Source organism: Equus quagga, chromosome 18, assembly GCF_021613505.1.
Source record: "Equus quagga isolate Etosha38 chromosome 18, UCLA_HA_Equagga_1.0, whole genome shotgun sequence".
Classification (NCBI taxonomy): domain Eukaryota; kingdom Metazoa; phylum Chordata; class Mammalia; order Perissodactyla; family Equidae; genus Equus; species Equus quagga.
The window spans coordinates 40,093,770-40,117,766 of record NC_060284.1 but is presented as its reverse complement, the minus strand read 5'-3'; the positions used below and the strand labels follow the sequence as shown (position 1 = coordinate 40,117,766).

The following is a 23,997-nucleotide window of genomic DNA, read 5'->3' as shown; positions in this document are numbered from 1 at the left end:
CCATGGAAACAAACTCAGACTACTTGGCAACTGAGACAAAAGTCACATTAGTAAATGTTTTCCGTTATATGAGTCATTAATTTCCTATGAGTTTTATATGGTTGCTTAACCACTTTCAAGAAACAAAGCAACAGAATATGATTTGTGTTGATACTGTGGAAAGCCAAGTGCTTCTACAAGAAAATGATAAAGCTGCTGATTGTGAAATACACAAGCAGAGGACTTAAAAGAAGACAAATGTTGCTATGGCCACTGTTTATGCTTCAAAAGAGTCAAAGAAAATCTAAAAAGTCTTTAAAAAATAAGAGTGACATAAAATAAAAAGAAAATTATGGATCCATTTTTTGTGACCACTTAGTTACTATACCAGCAAATTGCATTACTTAATATTCTAAAAATAACTTGCATATGTATACTCTAGGCACATATTTAAAATTATGCCATGTCTTAGGAATTCAAAGTATTTTTAACTTTTTAGAAACAGTGGTAAAAAAAAACCTGCTATGAGGAATGCAAGCTGCTTTGCCAGACAATATGACTGCAGGGAGGTTAAGAGCTTGTATCCAGAGCCAGTCGGCTTGGGTTCAAGTCCTGCCTCTGTGACTTGCCAGCTGTCACACTGGACACATTCCCCTAACCTCTCTGCATTTCGGTTCTTTCCTCCGTGAAACAGGGATGGTTAACAGTACCCACACCTCATAGGAATTTTGGGAAACCAAGTGAATTATTACATATGGTATTCAGAACAGTGGCTACATTATAGTGCATCTCAATAATAAATGCTAGAAGTTGTTATTATCAAGGATATAAGTAGTTCTAAGCCCACTGACATTTGCCCTCCAGAGAGAAGTAACGGTTAACCTTACAAGTAGAGAATTTTCTTCAACATTAATGGAAATTTCTATTTTATAAAAGATAGAGATTCCTGAGAAAATGAACTTTTGGGAACTGAAGCAAAAACAAGACTCCCAGGATAAATCAGATCTATAAAATTGTGACTTTTAATTACAACACTAAGGATAAATGAATCTCTTATACTCCAGAGGTACTTTTGGACTGAGTAATTGGGTGGACAGTACTATCATTCAGTGGGAAAACTTGAACACAAGATTTTCTCTTATTCATTCGTTCATTCTGCTGGTCGTGTTAGTAAGGGAAATGATAATCCCGTTTTGGACATTTTGAGGTTGAGGAGCCCGAGAGCCCCTCGTTTGGAAATGTCCCGTGGGCAGACACACATAGAGACCTAGAAATCAAAGAAGATTGGGTTGAAAATACAAATGTGAAAGTCCTCAGCATGTAAATGGTCACTGAGGCCATGGGAATGGAGGAGGCCATTCAGGAAGAGTGGTAGAGTAGGCAGGAAAGAGTCAGGAACTCTAGGGAACACTGGCACGTATGGTATAGGAGAAGAAAGGGGTCAGGGAAAGGAGACTAAAGGGTCAACAGAGAGAGAAGCAAAGGAAATCATGTTATCACCAAAACCAAAGGAAAAGATTTTTTCCCCCTCTGAGGAAGATTAGCCCTGAGCTAATATCCGCTGCCGATCCTCTTCTTTTGCTGAAGAAGATTGGCCCTGAGCTAACATCTGTGCCCATCTTTCTCGACTGTATATGTGGCACGCCTACTGCAGCATGGCTTGATAAATGGTGGGATCCGAACTGGTGAACCCTGGGCTGCCAAAGCAGAGCGCACAAATTCAACCGCTGCGCCACCAGACTGGTCCAAAAGGAAAAGATTTTTAAGAGGAATTGCTCAACAGTATCAAATGTGGTAGAGAGGTCAGGTAAGATAAAGATTAAAAAGAAACAATGAAGTCACTGATAACGTTGGCAAGTGGTTTCAGTGAAAAGGTGGGGGTGGAAGGCCGATTACTATGGGAAGTGGAGACAGGGAACAGAGACAATTGATTTCAAATATTTTAGTAATACAGAGGAGAAAATTAGGGCAGCAGCCAGATGGGGATATGGGGTAGAGAAGCATTTCATTTTAACATGCAAGGGACTTAGGCATGCTTTGGTGCTTACAGGAAAGAACCAGTAAACAGAAAAACACAAAGATTTGAGAGGGTATGAATGATGGTGCCAGAGGGGACCCATCCCTGAGAATGTCAGAGGGGATGGGATCCAGACAATAGTTGGGGGATTGGCCCTGCACAGAAGAAGGGGCTCCTCTTACATCATGAAGAGAGGAAGAGACAAGAACAAGCTCTGACACAGGCAAGTGTGTCAAAAGACCACTGTTCGTTGCCCAGTACTGTTCTAATGAGATATTTCATATAAAAAACACAGTACTACTTGGTACACATAGGTCCTCAAATAAATATTTGCTGAATATTTGCTTGTTAGTAATCTGCAGTATATATTACAAGGCAATCTTTGTAGCCTCACGCAGGGAGGATGGCCATTCATTGACTTGGCAGATGTCCTAATGAGAAATTTCATTTAAAAAAAAGTATGCAAAATTATACCCATTTTTATAGTATGATAATTGACTAGTTAATAATTGTTTTATGAGTAAAAATGTTTAAACTCGAAGTATGAATTTATGTTCACCTAAAGAGACACGTATTCTTTAAGTTCCCTCATAAAGAGTCACAGTTCATTCTTTCTATATACTTTTTGATCACATTTCTAAACATTTAATACAAACAATTAGAATAATATAAAAAAAGAAGACAAGCACCCAGTTCACCTGTCAGTTAACACACAGTTTTCTATTCGTAACTTTTCAGCTTAACAGCCAGTGAAAGGAAAGCAGGACGGTATAATGGAAAGAGCAAAAGACAGAGAATCAAGATGTTTTCTATTATAAACTACATAAGTGACTTTGGACTAGTCATTCAACCTGCTAGGGTCTTAATTCTCTCATCAAGAAACAAAAGTGTCGAGGGGCTGGCCCCGTGGCCGAGCAGTTAAGTTCGCGCGCTCTGCTGCAGGCGGCCCAGTGTTTCGTTGGTTCGAATCCTGGGCACGGACATGGCGCTGCTCATCAAACCACGCTGAGGCAGTGTCCCACATGCCACAACTAGAAGGACCCACAACGAAGAATATACAACTATGTACGGGGGGCTTTGGGGAGAAAAAGGAAAAAATAAAATCTTTAAAAAAAAAAAAAAAGAAACAAAAGTGTTGAATAGATGCTATGTAGCATAAAAGCTTCATGATTCCATGTATCAAAATGAATATTTTTGACAAAAATATTTTATCCAAGAAAATTAACTTATTTTACTGTAACTATACACATCCTACATTGCATCATTTCCCTACTTTCTAGAAAGGCAGTACAGATGAAGAAGACACAATAAAAAATTAAATAATAGAAAAAAAGTCCTAACCTAAGGAAAGATCTCATACTAAAAACCTAAGAATACACATTATGATCTAGGAAAATTTTTTTTTTTAAAGATTTTTTAAAAAAAATTTTTCCTTTTTCTCCCAAAGCCCCCAGTACATACTTGTGTAGTTTTAGTTGTGGGTCCTTCTAGTTGTGGCATGTGGGACGCCATCTCAGCATGGCTTGATGAGCGGTCCCATGTCTGTGCCCAGGATTCTAACTGGCGAAACCCTGGGCCACGGAAGCAGAGCGCACAGACTCAACCACTCGGCCACGGGGCTGGCCCCGGTCTAGGAAAATTTAATGAAAAGAAAACTACACAAAACTCCCCAATTGCAATAAGATAAAAATCCTTCAAGAATATAGGAAATTAAAATCAGGTATGTGTGTAGGAATGAAAATATGTTCTCCACAGCTCTTAAAAACAAAGGGACAAGTGACTAACTTTACAGAGCTCAGAAGCTGGTGTGAACTATGGATTCTGTCTCTAGCCCAAACGTCGCACTGTGTGTGAAGGAAAGAGAAAGATATTCTCTCAGACATGCAAGGACTGAACCAAACAAAGCAAAGCAAAAACACTATCACCCAGGTACCCTTTCTGAACAGGACACTTGAATCGTCCTAGAAAAAGAAAAATGAATTAAAAGTTAGATCTTAAGAATCAAAAAAAAGGGCAAGAAAGCAAGTCCGTAAGTTACCTGTTCTTTCAAAAATACTTTACTTTGAACAAAGGACTTTTCTGTCCTTTCTGAATAGTCTAAAAACAAGTGTGAAAGTAACAGCCGGAAACAGTTCCTTCCATCACCTATTCAGTCAGCCAGTGTCCAGATAAGAGATATACGGTTCCTTCTTGCCTACAGACTAAAGGCCAAATTCTCCCACTATATATTTAACCCTCCATGGTCTGCCTCAACTTCTCCAATTTGATCCTCTATGATTTACCTTTGCTGACTCTTCACTAACTGAATTACCCACTCTTTTCTACCCAGGCACTACGCCTTTCCACACCTGCCTTTTTACTGTTCTCTCCCTTTGGGATGCCCTCCCAAATGCCTTCTATCCATTTCCTACCATCCAACCTCCTCCACCTCCTATAATGGAAAGGGAACAAACTTTAGAGTCAGAAGACCTGGGCTCAAGTCTAATTTCAACTCTGAATGATGTTGAACAAATTACTTTCCACTACGTAAGTTTTCTCTTGTACGAAATGTTTTGTAGTCAGCTACAAATTGGTAAACACATGTTGCCTGAATCTATAAAAGAGTATAAAAACTTACTTCAAAGGGCTCTTTGAAGATTAAATGATATAATATGTATATAAAGGACTGTGTAAACCACAGAGTGCTATGAAGCAAGACCTCCCTCAAAAGCTTTTTCTCTGATACATTTCCTGAGTCCCCGACTAAAATGATTCTCTTGTTCCTATAAACTCCTGAGACAGTTTATATGCATGTCTGGAGGTGCCTTGCAAATGAAAGATGCTGAGAGTAGAGAAATAGGACTTCAGTGAAGTTTGGCTGTGTGTTATGCAAGTGCTCCTCCTTGGGTATTTTCACAAGTATAATTCTTGAAAGGGAACTCTATACTATCAGAGAACATTTTCTGCTACAGCAATGTTAAGTAATGAGCTCTAAAGAACACACACAGGCCATCAAGACCTCTTTGGAAATAGAGATAAGGAGCAGAAGAGTGCAGAAGGTTTACCTTCTTGAGCTTGAGCCAGTGACACAGAATGTGACAAAATAGCATAAAGAGTGTTACAAACTGCTGTGAAGGCTCTCCTCCAGCTGTCTTGGTCATCCTTAAAATCAGATAACGATAATGATATGATAATGAGGAAAAACATGCAAATGAAGTAAATTAAAATCAAAGGCATAGTAACATAGTTTAGCTAACTCTACTATGAAGGCAGGTCTGGGGAAGAGACTGGAAGAGATCTGTGCAGTGGTGAAAGGAGGAAGTTACGGGGGGGTGGTTGTATATAAAAGAACTGTACTAAGATACACATTGGGATACTTCTTGAGTGGCACAGACCTGCTGTGGTATCTCCTACTGACTTTGATCACAGTGTAAACCTCATGCTTATGCATCATATTGTGTTACTTGACATGTCTGATACCATTCTTCACATGGAAGGAAACCCCAGTGGACGTAGCGTAGGTAAGTTGGAGAAATTGCAAAAACTATTTAAAATAGCTTCTCAATTATTCTGTATGCTGGTTTTATATGGGTTATCTTAGCAAAAACAGCTCTCAGATTCATTTTGACTTACTATCAGTGCTAATTTATATTTTCTCAAATTAAGAAATGGCAATTGCTGATATCAGAGTTATTACTGAGTTCTGGTTGCTTCAGGAAGGCTTACATTTTATTGGTATAATGAGCAAGTTTACGGCTCTCAACTACACATAATTACAAATGCATATTATCTGTATCCCTAACAATGATGGAGTTTCTATTTCTATTAACAGAAATTATAAAGGTAATTTACAGTTGCTTATAAAAGGTTCTTTGCTAATTCAGCCTGCAAGCAAAATTTTGTAACCAATTACCTTCTTTTGCAAAGACTATGAACAATCTTTCCTAACTACTTTCCTGGATTGTTATTTCTAAAACTTTCTGTCTCGTACATAGAGGAAATAGTGATGTCCACAGGACAGTCTAATAAGATATTAATTTGAGCTTTCTGGAAGTCATTCCTTAACCATAAGGAACGACTAAAATGGGGAGACCTTCATGTCCAAGATGGTACACAGAGGTGATACTTTGAAAAATACAAAACCTTGTGGGACTCCAAACTGGCCTCAAAAGGTATTAATAGAAGATATAATGTAAACTTTATGTTTAGACACCAGCACTAGAGAATTCTCAGAAATTGCTTTGAAATGTGTTTGCAGTCTGTGAACAAGGAAACATAAAATTTTAACTGGAAAGAAAATGTCACTAAATGAGTCCATTCTAATGCTATGTTAGTGATGACTCACTAACATGAAATGAAGCAAACACATGAAGGCCAAAATCAATACTATGGGTAGGTCCTCATTTCATTAGGATAAAATGAGTCTTGGATGTGTAAGCAAGTTTCTAAGCCACAATGCTTGGAAATAGCATTTGATTAGGAAAAGTCTGAGAATTTTTTCTGAAACCAGTAAATAGATTTCAGGACAGAAAAAAAAATATTTTTCTTTAAGATAACAGACAGACTTTCAATCATAGGTTCGTTTTAAATACCTGTAACCTCATTTTCTCTTACACTATTCTTTTGCCTCAACCTATAATCATGCTCAAGTCTCTATCCTGAAAATAAATATATAAAATAAAATTGTTGTTCCTGTTTTCCCCCTTTTACCTAATTCCACTTTTCTCCTTCTCCTCATTAACAAACTTCCCAAAAGAACAACTGCGCTCAACGCTTCTGCGGCTTCCCAACCTGCTCACTCCCTAACCCCTCGAAACCTGGTTCTGCTCCTATGACTCCAGTGAAACTACTCTCTCAAGTTCACCACCGGACAGCCACATGCAAAAGAACGAAACTGGACTATCTTACACCACACACAAAAATGAACTCAAAACGCATTAAAGACTTGAACATGAGATCTGAAACTATAAAACTCCTAGAAGAAAACATAGGGGGTAAGCATCTTGACATTGGCCTGGGTGATGACTTTTTGGATCTGACACCAAAGCAAAGGCAACAAAAGCAAAAATAAACTAGTGAGACTACATCAAACTAAAAAGCATCTGCACAGCAAAGGAAACCATCAACAGAATAAAAAGGCAATCTACTGAATGCGAGAAAATATTTGCAAATCATATATCTGATAAGGGGTTAATATCCAAAATATATAAAGAACTCATACAATTCAGTAGCAAAAACCCAAAAAATCCAATTAAAAAATGGGCAAAGGACCTGAATAGACATTTTCCCAAAGATGATATACAAATGACCAAGAGGTATATGAAAAGATGCTCACATCACTAATCATCAGGGAGATGCATATGAAAATCACAATGAGATATCACCTCACACCTGTTAGGATGGTTATTATCAAAAAGACAAGAAATAACAAGTGTCGGTGAGGATGTGGAGAAAAGGGAACCCTTGTGCACTGCTCGTGGCAATGTAAATTGGTGCAGTGACCACAGAAAACAGTATGGCAGTTCCTCAAAGAATTAAGAATAGAATTACCCTATGATTCAGCAATTCCACTTCTGGGTATTTATCTGAAAAAAGTGAAAGCACTAACTCAAAAAGATATATGCACTCCTGTGTTCACTGCAGCATTATTTAAAATGGCCAAGATATGGAAACAATCTAAGTGTCCCTTGATGGATGAATGGATAAAGAAAATGTGGTATATATACAAAATAGAATATTATTCAGGCATAAAAAAGAATGAAACCTTGCCATGTGCCACATAATGGATAGAACTTCAGGGTACTAAGCTAAGTGAAATAACTCAGAGAAATACAAATACTGTATGATCTCAATTATATGTAGAATCTCAAAAAACAACAAACTAAATCAAAACACTGAGCTCATAGATAGAGAGAACAGATTGGTGGCTGCCAGAGGCAGAGGGTGCAGGTTGGGCAAAATGGGTGAAGGGGGTCCAAAGGTCTACACTTCCGGTTATTAAATAAATAAGTCATGGGAATGTGACGTACAGCATGGTGACTATAGTTATTATTATCATTGCATATTTGAAAGTTGCTAGGAGAGTAGACTTTAAAATTTCTTATCACAAGAAAAAAATTTCTTTTGTAACTACATATGGTGATGGATGTTAACTAGACTTATTGTGGTGATCATTTCACAATACATACAAGTATCGAATCATTATGTTGTACATCTGAAACTAATATAATGTTACATATCAATTATACCTCAACTATTAAATAAAAAAGTTCACCGAAGACTTGCTGATTGCCAAATAAAGAGAGCAGCTTTCGCATCTCCACATGATGTCAGAGCTGAGCACTCCTCGAAAGCTTCTTCCTCAGCTTCTGCGATGCTTCCTTCCTCATCGATGTTTGAGGCTCATTTTCCTTAATCAGGTCTTTTTCCACCAAGCTTCTATCCTTTGGCCCTTGTGTTTAGTTCTATATACTCTCTCTGGCTTTACCTTGCCCATGTGGATTAGTTTAAAATCTAGGTATGCAATCCTGGCCACTCCGCTCAGTTTCAGACATAAACTCTAAGCTGCCTATCATACATCATCACAGACCTTGCTTACACCTCACAGTCAGATGCTCATGGGAAAAAGCTCAGTATTGGCAAGAGAAGGAATAAATTGGAAACAACAGGAATATCCAAAACAGAAGAACTGTTACTTAATTTACAGTCCATTCATGAAAGAATATTACATATGGCACTATTAAAATAACATGCTAAAGTATTTAATAATGTGGAAAATGCTTATACCATAATGTTCAGTAAATAAAAAAGCAAGATAAAAATTGTGCATGTAGGGGCCAGCCAGGTGGCACAGCGGTCAAGTTCGCACATTCTGCTTCGGCGGCCCCGGGTTTGCCAGTTTGGATCCTGGGTGCGGACATGGCACTACTTGGCAAGCCATGCTGTGGTAGGCATCCCACATATAAAGCAGAGGAAGATGGGCACGGATGTTAGCTCAGGGCCAGCCTTCTTTAGCAAAAAGAGGAGGACTGGTGACAAAAGTTAGCTCAGGGCTAATCTTCCTCAAAAAAAAAAAAAAATTGTGCATGTAATTTGGCTTCAGCTGTGTAAAAAATGAATTGGAAGAAACTGGAAAGATATATTTTCAAAATGTTAACAGTGATTATCTATAGCCTGTAACATTTTCATCTTTGTAATTTTAGAATTCTCCAAATTTTCTATACTGATCTTGAATTAACTTTAGAATCAGAAAAAAAAGAGGGTTCAAGGTCATATTGCCTACAGAATAAAATCCAGTCTTCACAGAATGGCATCCAAGGCCTGCCAAAATCCGGCCCCCAAGGCAGTCTTGTCCATTCCACTCTGCTATCTAGCCACCATGTTCTCAACGCTGTCCACTTTTGTGGTTCTGTGCTCCTGTTTATCAAGTCTGTTTCTCTCTATCCCAAAGCAGGACATTATGACAATGAAGAGCTTTGTTCCATAAACCATAATACAGAGCTAGAGGGCAATGCTCAAAATTCTCTCTCAGACTAGGTAAGAAAGAAAAATTCTACAAGTCTTTCCAATCCATAGTGAATATTATTGGTAGCAATAATAAATATAAAACTGGCTAAAATAACTCACTGGCTAAAAAGACACATGATAAAGATTGCCACAAAAATTAAGAATTCTTAACAGAATTTCGATATGTAAAATCTGATCCTGAAAAATTGGACTTTATAAAAATAATAGCCACTACACAGATTATGGCAGATTAACACAAATTAGGATATATATTACAATCTTTACATGTGTTTTATAATTCATGTTCATGGTAAAATATACATAGAAGAGAATAAACACCAAGGAAAGTAATTTCATAAAATAAAAATTGAAGTGAAAAATAATAGAAATAGTTCAATTGCCTGAAATAATGCCTGGCACATATTAGACACTCAACAGGTATTTGTTAAATGAAAGAATGAACTGTTCTCTATAGAAAATTCTCCAGGGAATTAATTAGATTAGCTTAATGGAGTCTTGTCAGAAAATGCTTTTCTTAACAGCTTTATTATTCATACACTATACAATTCACCCATTTAAAATGTACAATTCAATGGCTTTTAGTATACTCAGAGTGTGAAACCACCACCACAATCACTTTTAGGGAGTTTTCATCACCTCCAAAAGAAACCTCATACCCCATCAGTAGTCACTCCCCATTTTCCACCAACCCCCCAGCCCTGGGCAACCACTAACCTACTTTCTGTCTGTGCAGATTTTGCCTATTCTGGACATTTCTTTCATATAAATTGAATCATACAATATGTGGTCTCTTGTGACTGCCATCTTTTACCTAGCATGATGTTTGCAAGTTTCATCCATGTTGTAGCACACTTCATTTCTTTTTATTGCCTAATAATATTCCGCTGTATGGATATCCTACATTTTATTTATCCATCCATCAGTTGACACTGGGTTGTTTCTACTCTTTGACTATTATGAATAATGCTGCCCTGAAAATTCAGGAACAAGTTTTTGTGTTGCCGTGTTTTCATTTCTTTTGGGTATACCAGTGGAATTCCCAGATCATATGGTAACCGGTTAACATCTGTGGACTTCCCAGTCTGTTTTTCAAAGTGGTTGCACTAGCAAATGCTTTTATGATGAAGATTCAGTATTAATGTACTACTCTTTAAAATGGTTTTTAATAATAAACACAAGTCAAAATGTTATTAGAGTCGAAATGTCTGACATTCTCTCATCCCATTTTCCTCCTACTGGTTAAATCCTACTAAACTTTCGCAGCTGAGCTCACATGCCGCGTCTTCCAAGGAGTCTTCCTACCTTCTCAGTCAGAATTAATAGCTCCCTTCCTCCTATGAACAGCCATACAATTTTATTTGTACATTTACTGTAACCTTTGTCACTCTGCCCTAAACTGCATTTAACAATGACAGTATCTCCCACTAAACTGCAGGCTTCTTGATGCTAAAAAATTATATTTTAGGGGCTGGCCCAGTGGCATAGGGGTTGGGTTCATGCACTCCATTTCAGTGGCCCAGGGTTCGCAGGTTCCGATTCCAGGTGCAGACCTAGCACCCCTCATCAAGCCACACTGTGGTGGCACCCCACATAAAATAGGGGAAGACTGGCACAGATGTTAGCTCAGGGCCAATCTTCCTCACACACAAAAAACAAATAAATTATATTTATACCTGTGTTTACAGTAATGACTATTATGAAGAACATATCATTTCAGATGATGAAAAGGGCTCATGTGCAAGATGAAAGTAAATGTCATATGTAGTATTTTCACAGAATAAACTTATCTGCAAGGTAATATATTTAATAAAAGATAAACTTGAAATAATATTATCAATAAATGCTGATATTTGTTGATGAGCAATAAATAAGATATATCTCAAGACTTAAACAACAAGCAAAAATAATGACTTAGATAAGCAGAAACACAAATAGGAAAAAAGAGAGGGAGTTTCCTAAAACCGTTAAATAAAAATTAATTACTGTATAAACCCATGTCTATATTTTATTAAGTCATATTAGTTAGTAGAATAATTGAATGGACTCCACAATGCTATGGCAAAATGAACCTATATTATGAAGTTTAAAAAGGAGAAAACTTTCTTTTTAATGTTAAACCATTTTACTTGAATACACCAATGTGTAAATAATTGGCTTGGCCTAATCAAAATTTGAGGGGATTGAAGTATTTATTTATTTAAAAAATTGTGATAAAATACACACAACATAAAACTTACTATCTTAACCATTTTAACTGTACAGTTCAGTAGTCTTAAGTACATTCATATTGTTCTGCACCAAATCTCCAAGAGCTCTGTTCATCTTCTAAAACTGAAACTCTGTACCATTAAACAACTCCTCATTTCCCCTCCCCCAACCCCTAGCAACTACCATTCCACCTTCTGTCTCTATGAATTTGACCACTCTAGGTACCTCACCTAAGTGGAATCACATAGTGAACGGAAGGTGAATGGATAAATAAACTGTGGTACATTCAGACACCAGAAAACTATTCACAGTGCTAAAAAGAAGTGAGCCATCAAGCCATGAAGGCGTGGAGGAAACTTAAGTGCATATTAGTAAGTGAAAGAAGCCAATCTGAACAAGACTACCTACTGTATGATTCCAACTATATGACATTCTGGAAGAGGCAAAACTACGAAGACAATAAAAAGAGCAGGGGTTGCCTGGGGTTAGGAGAAGGGAGGGATGAATAGGTGGCACACAGATTTTTAGGGCACTGAAACAATTCTGCGTGATATTATAATGATGGATACATGTCATTATACATTTGTCAAAGCTTATAGGATATACAACACAAGAGTGAATCCTAATGCAAACCATGGACTTTGGGTGATAATGATGTGTCAATGTAGGTTCATCAATTGTAACAAATGTACCACTCTGGTGTGGGATGTTGATAAAGGAGGGAAGCTGTGTATGTGTTCAGGCAGGGGGTACATGGAAACTCTCTGTAAATTTCATCCAGTTTTGCTGCAAATCGAATATTGCTCTAAAAACAAAGTATGTGTGTATACATACATACACACACACACACACACACACACACACACACACACACACACACACACACATATATATAAAAGCGGGTGGGCAAAAATGCCCTCAGAGAATTCAGTGAAGGAATCAGAGATGTGGGAGGTTGAAGCAGAGAATAAGGTTTATGGAAGCCAAGATAGTCAAGTTTCAAGAAATAGATCATTCTCACAGAATTCCAAATAGAGCAAAAAGGCACAAATGAGAAAATACTGACTAGAAATGACAATTAGAGATGGCTAATGCTATTAGCAAGGACGGTTTCCACTGAGTGATGGGGTGGAGGTTAGAGTGTCAGGTTGAGGGAAGAGGAGGAATGCTTGAGACAGCAAATGTAGATTATTTTTTCACGAAGTCTGGATCATAATTATATATATATATACAGAGAGAAGTTAGATGGAGATGGGTTCAAAGATACAGGGAAATGGGTTGGCCTTGAACAAGAGGAAGAATATTTTGTCCTCTGAAATGGGAGTGAAAAGACTAGTGAAGATGCAGATTAAGTTTGTAGGTAGGGAGGTGTGAGGCAGAAAGAAAGATAGAGACACAGAAAATAAAAGGAGGCAAGGCCTCCTAGGAAGTGGAAGGCAAGACCTAACATGACCTCATTCTTGCACTCCTAGAAGTAGCAGCTGGAGAAACTATCTTGTATTACCTGGGCCTTAGACACGACACTAAATTATTTTACAGCCACGTGCTGCATAACGACATTTCAGTCAATGACAGACCATATATATGATAGTGGTCCTATAACATTAGTGTCACATAGTCTAGGTGTGTAGTAGGCTATATAGGCTATACCACCTAGGTTTGTGTAAATCACTCTAGGATGTTCGCATAACAATGAAATCTAACGACGTATTTCTCAGAACATATCCCCATCGTGAAGCAACACATGACTGTATACCATACTGGAAATCCTAAATCCATTCTATGTTCTATGTATACCTCTCATCCCTGTAATCCACAGGAAAAGACTAAAATGCAAGTTCTGGTCACCCATTCTCCATAAATCCCCAGTCTGCTCTTTCCTACTGTCCTATTTTTCCTCACGGATTCATTTTCCTGTTGCTGCTCTCTTTCCCAATCATTCTCCCATCACAGCTGAAACTCTGGTTCCAGGGTTAAACAAGCTCTTACATTCTCAACCTCTTCACTTAACACTCCATTCATTGCCTAACCGAAACCTGCCTATCTCATGAAGACACTACTTGTATTGAAGCCCTGTACGGTAGATGATGTTTATTCTCCACCCTCATCTTCCACAGGAGGCAGAGCCAGCATCTTCCTAACTCCTCAATGCCACTTGTAGGCTGTAACTATTCTACTTTCAAGCTTGAGGCTTAAAAGATTGAAGCACTCGCTATCTGGCTATGTCACACTCTTCCTCTCCTAGTTAACGTCACACTGAAGTACCTGTTTTTCAATCTCTCTCTCTCTTCAGCCCAACACCTGCAATCATACTGACTATTTTAACACCATGCAAACAACCTAACACCCTAGACTCAGAGTTCTTTGCCCGAAGCTTATCATCACACCACTTTAGCGACACACACACCCTGGACCTTGCCAACTCTCTAGACTGCTCTACCTAAGGAATCTCAAGCTTTAATATCCCAGTCTCTGAGCACATCTCCTACCCCATCAAATCTGTCACAGCCTCATTCCTTCCATACGTACCTTTCTTTACAGCCACTGAGGGCTTCATCTTCCAACCACTCTATATTTTCCTGACTTATCTTCTTGGACTGGTTTCTCTCCTCATGAAGTGTGGACCCTATAACCGATTCCTTAAATCCCTTTCTCACCAACACTATTAATTCCCTTGCCTCCTTGGCCTTTCCGCATACCTACAAACAAACTTCTAAGCCTGAATCAATGCTATCACCCATTTTCTCCTATCTGAAACCTAGGAACACTGCTAGAGAAAAACGCATGAACACGCACATTGCCATCACTAAAATTCATGTTTTAAATTTCAGTTGGGCCTTTTGGTCTTGTTTTTGGTCAGCTTCCTCTCCCATTCCTTACAGAAGCTTTTCTGATCTTTTATCATTATCCTCAAGTCCCTTACTCCACCTTTCTTGGTTGCTACTGAGAAAGCTAAAGTCATCAGATGAGAATTCTCTTAAATTCCAGCCCCAAGCCAAGCTACTAACTTTGTGTAAGTCACTCCCCTGCTCCTGGCTCCCTAGATCCCATAGTATCAAAGCAAGTTGAGACTCCTTGAAATGACCACTCTCTCTCCCTCTCTTTATGTGACAGTAGTAATACCTCACTATACCCAGAGTGCTCCCAGCTGTGTAAACTCTTCTCCTTGCTGCTGTGTAAACTCTTCCTTCTTTTATTCCATTCCCTTCTTCAGCTAGACGTTTTTCCAAAACCTTGCTAAGGAATTCTCTTCCATGACATTTCCCCTGACCACCCCTCCCCCCGCAAAAAGACCCCCCACCTAAACCTAACCACTTCTTCCTACCTTTTCTTGTATCTATTTTTACTACTACAAACTTTACACCACATGGAAATTTCTCATAAAGGTAATTAAAAGAACAAATTCGGGTGAAATGACTAGTAGAAACAAGAACTATGGGAATTGAGTGAGAGGTGAAATCACAGTGGACAGTGAGGAAAAATCTAATTCATTCAACAAATAACTAGCATTTATTAGGGACGTAGGATGTGTAGTAAGTGTTGGAGGGAAGCAGTGGGAGGAGTGCAGGTTGGCACAGGTGTGGACATAAAGCACACGAGACGTTTGATCTAGATCTTGAAGAATGGTTGGAATTTGAATCAACTAAAACAAGGGTGAAGAGGAGATGGGAAAAAGAGGGAGTACTAAGAAGAAAGAAATGCACACACATTGGCTAATTTAAGCTGACCAGCCTGCAGGTTTAGGAAGAGCAGTATTAGGAAACAAAAATGAAAGCTTAATCAAACAATCTTGGAGTTAGAAAGTGCCTTAAGAATCATCTAGGTCACCCATCCTTCTAATGAAGGATTACCTTCTAGACAAATGGATGGGGTACTGAGGTAGCCTATCCACTAATAAACTCTTCTAAATGTTAGGGATTCTTTTTCCTACCATTATACTGAATAGAAACACGCCTTCTTTAACATCTCCCCACTGGTCCTAGTTCTCTCCTCTGAGGCACACAGCATAAGTCTATTCCCTTTCATGGGACAGTCTTTCAAATGTCTTTAACTTAATTGATGTGTGACCTTGAAAAAAACTATGTTCCTTTTCTGAGGATCAACTATCTCATCTCTAAAAGAGAGGTGTGGCAGAGGCTAACTGTCCCCTGATATCTTTCCTTCTCTTTATCATAAATGAATCTTTTGCTGGCACATGGGTGCCCAGCAAAGACTACATTTCTCAGCCTTCCTTGGGGCTGGATGTTGCCTTGTGCTCAACTTCTGGTCAAAGAGCTGTGAGCAACAGGGACTTCCCCATCCTCTTTCCTCCTTCCCAGTGGCTGGAATTCGGATGTGAGGTGAGCCAACTTAGTCCCTGCGGATGAGAACAATACCCTGGGCATGACAGAGCAACAGGATAAAAAGGCAGGGCCCCTGACAACTTGACGGAGCAGAGCTATCACATCAGCCTGGACTTTATATGAGAGAGATTAACTTCTATCTTGTTTAAGCCACTTGTTATTTTTTAACATATGTGTTACAGCACCTGACATGTATCCTAACCCAATAGGAGGTAACACCTCTATAAAAGAGATTTTGTAAGAATTAAGTAAAATTAGGAATGTAAAATACACATATATATACAAATTCATTTTTTTAGTATTTAAAGACCACCATTTTCTCTCTAGACTTACCCCAGTCCCATTATGAACATAATTCAAGATTCCTCAGAATCTTAGTATACGTCCCTGGATCTCTATATCATAATGTTCCTCAAAGGCTGATGCCTTAAACCGAACATTAATCCTTTAAAAGCTGTGCACACAGAATAGCATATACTTCTCCATGTGATTTCCCCATATATTTAATTTGGGGATCTTTGTGTATCTGTGATCCTTAGCAAAACTACAACAAATCCTTTCTCCAAATATCTGTACTCTTTCAATAAATATTTATAAACCGCCTATTGTGCAAGGCTTAGTGATAGAACGGTGAATATTAACTTACTGGGGTAAAGTGGCATTAATAACATTTTCACAAGATACAACTATCCAGTAATGAGACTGAATTTTGAGGACTTATTATTGGAAAGTTACACCTGGGGGGAAAAAAGTATATACATGAGTACTATGTTTCTTTTCTTATCTTTCATATACAATAACCTTGGGGCAAATCTAAATGGGCCAGGTCTAGTGACCTGTTTGATGGTGTCACATATTGAAACCAGTTTTCTGAGACTGGCATTCAGAAAAAGTCATACTGGGGCCCGCCTGGTGGTGCAGTGGTTAAGTGCGCACGTTCCGCTTTGACCGCCCGAGGTTCACCGGTTCGGATCCCGGGTAGAGACATGGCACTGCTTGGCAGACAATGCTGTGGTAGGCGTCCCACATATAAAGTGTAGGAAGATGGGCATGGATGTTAGCTCAGGGACAGTATTCCTCAGCAAAAAGAGGAGGATTGGCAGCAGATGTTAGCTCAGGGCTAATCTTCCTCAAAAAAAAAAAAAAAAAAGAAGAAGAAGAAGAAGAAAAAGTCATACTATATATTTACCTATTTTGTTAAAATATAAAAATGAGAACACACAACATAAAATCTGAGAGGCAGGAGAGTTTAGTAATTGAGTGTACTCTGGAGCCAGACTGCCTCCCAGTTCTACACTTACTAGCTGTGTAACTTTTGACAACTCTTTGTGTTTCTGTTTCCTCAGGTATAAAATGAGAGTAGTAACCATAGTAATAATAGTAATAATGTAATAATAGTACCTTCCTCCTAAGATTATTTTGAGTATGTAAAGGCTTAGAAAAGTTCCTGGCACATGGAGAAAATGATCAATAAATGTTAGCTACCATTATTATATTTATTATAACAATGTGAATTGATGACTCCATTTCTGGTCAGGGTATAAAGAATTCTGTGCCATATGGTCAAACAGCATTTTCTAGCACTGATTATTTTTTATATTTGCTAACCATTAGTGATTTTTTCATCTTCAAAAGTCAATCTAATGCACTGAATAGCAAGTTGATTCTATCAAAAGCCTTAGAAATCTGCATGCCCTTTGACTCAATAATTTCATTTCTAAGACTTAATCCTAAATAAACAATAATGGATGTGCACAAAATTTGGCTATACGGATGCTCATTGTAGCGTGTTTATAAAAGTATCAACAAAAAAGAAAGCAAAGGAGAGACTATTTCAAAAGGGGCTTCGTTCAATACACTATGGAAATCTATACAGTACAATGGTATGTATCTGTCAAAAAATTTTATAAAAAATTTTTTTAAACAAAAAGGTAGATTTAATACAATAACAACATTAATCTGAGGGTAAATAAATCCACAACAGCCTTTAAAGTTTGAAAATTCTTTTTTCTTTGCACAGACAAAGGTTTTCTGAAAGCACATAGGAATGAAGATGTCAAAACAAAACGTGAGTTTTAATGTCCAGGTGAAACGGGCCTGGTCCTGTCTGCTGCCCTCCTAACACTCGCCATTGGCCAAGGTGATAGCTTCTCTTGTTAACTCAGGATGGATGTGTGTAACTGGATGGTTTGTTTCCTGAATCCTCCTCTTGTGATCCCCTGCTCTTTTGCATGAACTGGGGGTTCACTGTGATCTCCTGCCTTCAGTGGCTCATCCAACTCCATGGACTTTAGCAGCTCCTGATCAATGTTGAATGATATGGGAAGACACATCAAGTGAAAAAAACATGCAAATACAGTATGGTCTCTTTTTTAAAAAGTATTTGCCAAGTGTGTGTTGGGTGGAGATGCGTGTGTGTATATATACATATGTATGTGTACAGACCAATAAAGACTCCTGGGTTATACACCAAAATATGAACAGTGATTACCTCTGGGTGGTTTGTTTATATGCAACTTGTGTTCTTTTCTTTTTCCTTTTGTATTTCTTAAGTTTTCCACGTGAACCTATGTTACTTTTGCAATAAGGAAAAAAGTTACGAAAAAGAAGTACACAATATGCAGTGAACCAAAATCTTGAAAACATGAAGACGTACTCTGGCCAAAGAGACAAAATCCCTTCCGCTTGTTTACAAAGTGGCAGATCCAATACACAGATGTGCTCATTAGCTTCCCAGACACTCCCTGAGTTCACGTGGTTTTTTGCCACAAGCGCATGTGAAACTGAAAAGGAAGCATTCAGCTATGAGCACAAAAAAAGATGAACAAATTAAGGCAAATTTGAGAATCCTAAAAAATACAGGAAAAATTTCTCCCTATTATTCCTTTATTAAAGCAGCCCAGGAATTAAACCTGTTCTGACAGTCCTAATAAAACCCCAAAAGTAATTTACGTGTTTTTACAAAGGAAGAGTGCTCTGAAAAGATTTAAATAATGAAATGCTCTGTCTTTTTGAAAGGTCTTCAAAAATATTTATTAGGCAGTAATTTGGCTTCAGTTTATTCGATCACTATAATCATACAACGTATTTTCTGAATGTTTTATTAACTATAGTATGTAAAAATCTGACCAGTTAAATAACATCTATTACAAACAGACACCTTTTAGTCTTTATATTTTTTTCTAACCTCTTCACTGGACAAAGTTTCCCAGGAGAAACTGGATCCTTCTAACATTAATTCTCACTAGTAATCCTTAAAAGGGCAAAGCGGTTTAAGGACATTCTAGATGAAAAGTTCAGTAAGCAGGTCTTCTTAGAAAACACCAGAATCTAAGAAATACACAATAAATATGGCTCCAATTGCTTACAGGTTCACTGTCACCTCAATGTAGTATGTTAAACATATAATTGACTTCCTCATATCCTTCCCCACCATACACTATATTCCTCTCAACAAAATAAAATAAAACAAAGATTCTTCTTGACTTCTTCTATTATGTCATCAAGACATTTGTCATGGCATTATCATTTCATCAGTCACTTATATGAGAAACCTCTGAGTTCAGGTTCTTATTAGCTCCTGCCTGGGTTATTTTAATAGCCTCTTAACTTGTCTCGCCATCTCTAATATATCCCCACTTGGATCCAAAGAGCATCAATCCACTAGCCAGCGTAAATAGCACTTTAATCACATTACGACTAAGTGCAAGAATCTTAGATTGAATTTCATCCCGTCAGGAGTAGAAAGCAAACTCTTCTTAATGGCATTCAAAGTTTGTATCTTCTGTTTCTGTGCAATACGAACTCTCTCTGCAATTAGGCTGATCTTCCATCAACTCCTATTGATGGCTTGCTCAAGCTGTCCTCCCACGCGCACTTCCTTGTCAGTGCAAATTCATCCTCCCAGCACACTCAGCTGAAAAGCTCCCATGGTTTTCAGTAACCATTACAGCTGTAAATAAACTCTTTTCTTCCAGAATTTCAACCACACTCTCCTGTTGTCTGGCCCATTGATTAGGCACTAAATCATACTGTCTCCTACTGTCAAGCGATTATACATCTACGATCTAATTTCATTATCGAGAGGTAATTCCCTCATGGCCTTTATGTTTGTTGTACTTCTCAGAGCCCAGACAGCTAGAAACCCAGTAAATGCTCAATTAGTACTGGGTGAACAATGAATGATCTGCATCTTTAGTTTTTGTACAAAGCCAAATATATTTATAATTTGCTATGTACCTCTAAGTTTTTCTCTAACAAAATGCATATTATTTTACTAAGTAGGTTCATGCTTCAGGGGTCCCCAAGACCACCCCCAGGTTCAGCGATCCATTTGGAGGACTCACAGGACTCAGCATACAGTCTCACTCATGGCTAAGATTTATGACAGTGAAAGGATACAAAGCAGAATCAGCAAAGGGAAAAGGTACATGGGGCAAAGTCCTGTGGCAACCAGGCACAAGCTTCCAAGAGTCTTCTCCAAGGGGAGTCACCCAGAACACAATTTCTCCAGCAACAAAGTGTGACCACACATGTTGTCTACCAGGGAAGTCCAGTAGAAATGCAAGCCCAAAGTGTTTTTAGGGCTGGTCACATAAGCACCCTCTGCCTAGCATATGCCAAAATTCCAGACTCCCAGAAAGCATTCTGCATAAATCACACTGTTTGTAGTCTAGGCACAGTGAGCCACTCTTATCACTTAGGTAAAGTTTTACATCAGTGTAGGGGACTGTTGACCATTCAAGTCCCAAGATGCCAGCCAAGGGCCAACATTGTAGGCAGGCCTTTCTAAGGAGAGTAGTCTCAGACCTGTTATGTTAACCCTTTTCTCTGTAGTTCACTTCTTATTTTTATGGGAGAAATGTTACAGTGTTAACTATACTTGATTTATAAAAGGCACACAAAGTGATTTTTTAAAAATTAAAGTCTAGCATTTAATAAGAGATGCACTGCTCAGACTGGCATCTAAAAATTAAAAGTTATGCAATTTTGAAATGATTCACATCCTTTAGGTATTTCAGGTTTTCTTTCTTTCTTTTTTTCTTTTTTTTTGAGGAAGATTAGCCCTGAGCTAACTACTGCCAATCCTCCTCTTTTTGCTGAGGAAGCCTGGCCCTGAGCTAACATCCGTGCCCATCCTCCTCTACTTTCTATGTGGGACACCTGCCACAGCATGCGGTACCAAGTGGTGCCATGTCCGCACCCGGGATCCGAACCTGCGAACCCCGGGCCGCCAAGAAGCAGAACATGCGAATTTAACCGCTGCGCCACCAGGCTGGCCCCATCAGGTTTTCTTTCTTTTTTTTCTAGTAAAATAAGGTATCTTTCTCAAATCAACACTTCCATAACCGTCAGGATGGAGGAATTAAGTATAACATCTAAAGGAAATGAACCCTCTTGGACAAGCTCCTTGTCTCCTCTTTAAAGGTCAACTGAGTGCCAGAACACTGTGTTAGGTACATTATCTTACTAAATCTTCACAACAGCCCTATGTCCAGTGGTGGTTTGCATGTACAGAAGCTTTGAGAGGCTACATAACAACCCCCAGGCGCACCATGGTGGAGCTAGTATTTAGGCTCAGATCTGCCTCATTCCAAACCGTTGCTCTGAGCACTACATCAGCACCTCTACCTAACTTCAAAGGCACAGTCTCCTTATTATGAATCATTTCCCTGCAAACCATTTGTTTTGTTTTTGTTTTTGTTTTTTTGGTTGTTTGGTTATACAGAGCACTGTTCTTAACTTTACTGACTGACCTTGATTAAAATCAAATTTTACTTCAAGGAGAAGGGGGTAAGTTTAACCCAGGATACTCTGCTTTTTCCTTTCCTTGTAAAGTACAAATCAAATTATATCTCTTGCTTGTTAAAACCATTAGGAAGTTTCCTATTCCTAAACTCTTCAGCATGGCACACAATCTTCTCCTTTATCTGGCATCGATCAGCTTGAAATCAGACAGACCTGGATCAGAATCTTGGCTTACTAGATTTCACTTACTAGATGTGGGGACTTCGGGAAAGTCAGTTATGCTTTGTGAGTCTCAGTTTATTCATCCACAAAGTAGGAATTCCCTACCTCACAGGCTTCTTGTTAGAATTAAATAAGATAATATATTTAAAGGGACCAGCCTATACATATCTGCTGAACAAGTGACTGCCTGCAACGCCAGAGTAACTGACTCGTGAGGAGCAAGCCAAATAACAATCTGAGGGAGAAAGGAGGTAGTAGGGAAGTACCCTCACCACCAGGTGTCACCAGTGGCCCAGGAGAGCTACTCTAACTGCCAGAGGCGCAGTGGAGGAAGGGGCACCGCTCCTACTGGACATTCAGGAATTGGCTTTGGCTTTTCAACACCTTAAGAGCTGGTACAATATTTGTGACATTCTTCGAGGTTACACTGTTCTCTTACCAGTGTGTTAAAAATGATTGTAGTATAATTAATTAGTCGAATATCCACAGAAGATTTCTTATCACAGTTTAATTTTAAAAACTAACCTCGGCTGACCGTTTTTTAATTCTGAGAACCAACAGTGGTTCATATATCCTTTGCTTTGGCCAACTAGACATTTACATTTTCTGGCTTCCAAAGGCTTCGCTATTTCCACCGTGGACAATTTTCTGGCCCCAATTCCACAACCCATTGGCATTATTTTCTTTACATTATTAATAAGGATGACAGATAAAAGGAAAGCAGAATATTTTTGGGGTAAAAATAGTCTACGGACAGTATGTTTAGGCAAAATAAGCATTAACTGTTAACCTTTCTCCATGATCTCAGTAACTTAAAAGTTCATTTAAAAAATTCTGTAAATTTTCTATTTTCTTCAGGAAACTTCCCTTAGGGTAAATGTGTCAACCCACCAATAGCCCTGAAATGACTCAAGGAAAACTACCACTCCTGACTTCATTCTGGAACCTGCCAACGACTCTCCCTGAGAGTGCCCAGGGGCTCATTTCAAAAGGAGGGCAGGGCCTGGGCCCTCCGCTCCTTCTAAGTCCTCCACGCTGCGAGTCACCAGTGGCCACTTCAAGATGGGTAACCGAGCGAGTGTTAGCGAGTAATTGGAGACGCAGCTTTCTGATGGGGCAGACGGTTGTCCCGTCTATCGGGGAGCACTTGACTCAAGTCAAGCCAGAGCAGGCCTACGCCGGCTGCATCCCAGGCGCCCGAGTCCCGGAGTAACCAACAAGGGAGAAGGAGTTATGCTGAGCACAGGCTTCTGTTCAGAGCGGGCGCTGCTGGAACGTGAGCAGTTTGGGTAATTTTTGTTTTTGTTTTAACAACAGCTCAAGTTCTACTTTGCATTTCACAAATATGGAAACGTCTTAAGAGAAACCAGAAGCATCTTCTCCCTTCTGGCCATCGCTCCCCTCCCATTTCTAGAGAATTTAGGAGGGAAGAGCAGATACCAGGAACCATCTGGAATCAGGAGGGCAGGAGCCAAGCCCAGCCGAGATGAACCCATTTGCGAAGCACTTTGTGCAGATCAATAAATTCCTGACTGATTTCAGCCTGGTCCCCAGAGAAAAAGAGGCTCACGAGGCTGGCCGCCCTCCTGGAGCAAATGGGCCAGGGAAAGAGATGCTGCCCAGCAAACCAGCCCCCGCGGGGCAGGCGAGGGCGCAGCCGCCCGGGAGGAGAGCGCGGCGCTGGGGGACGCGTTACCTGGGGGACTCGGCGGTGAAGCTGCCGCCGTCCAGCAGCCGCATCTTGCAGAAGAGGACCCCGTTGACGAAGGGCACCGAGGAGAGCTCCTCGAGCTCGAAGTCCACCTTAAACTTAAACTTCTTCTTCTTCATCATCATGAGAGCCAGACGCCGGCGGGCGGGGTGCGGGGGCGGCCCCACGGGGCGTGCGGCCCGGCGCCGCCGCCTCAGCTCAGCCGAGCCCCGGGCCCCCGCAGCCCCATGGCCAGGGCCGCGAGCTGCGCGCGGGGGCGCGGC

General features: G+C 39.4%; 1 protein-coding gene across 2 annotated transcripts in view; it reads right to left on the bottom strand.

The window, feature by feature from the left end:
• Positions 1-23,997, bottom strand: part of EEIG2 (EEIG family member 2) — a 90,249-nt gene that overhangs the window by 47,479 nt on the left and 18,773 nt on the right. The window contains exon 1 of one of the 2 annotated variants that reach the window (XM_046645862.1): positions 23,720-23,964. The exons of the other annotated variant lie outside the window; for it this stretch is intronic. Coding sequence (XP_046501818.1) covers positions 23,720-23,859 — 140 coding nt within the window. The 5' untranslated portion in view covers positions 23,860-23,964. Of the gene's footprint in view, positions 1-23,719; positions 23,965-23,997 lie in introns of those variants that run through there. 2 annotated transcript variants of the gene reach the window in all.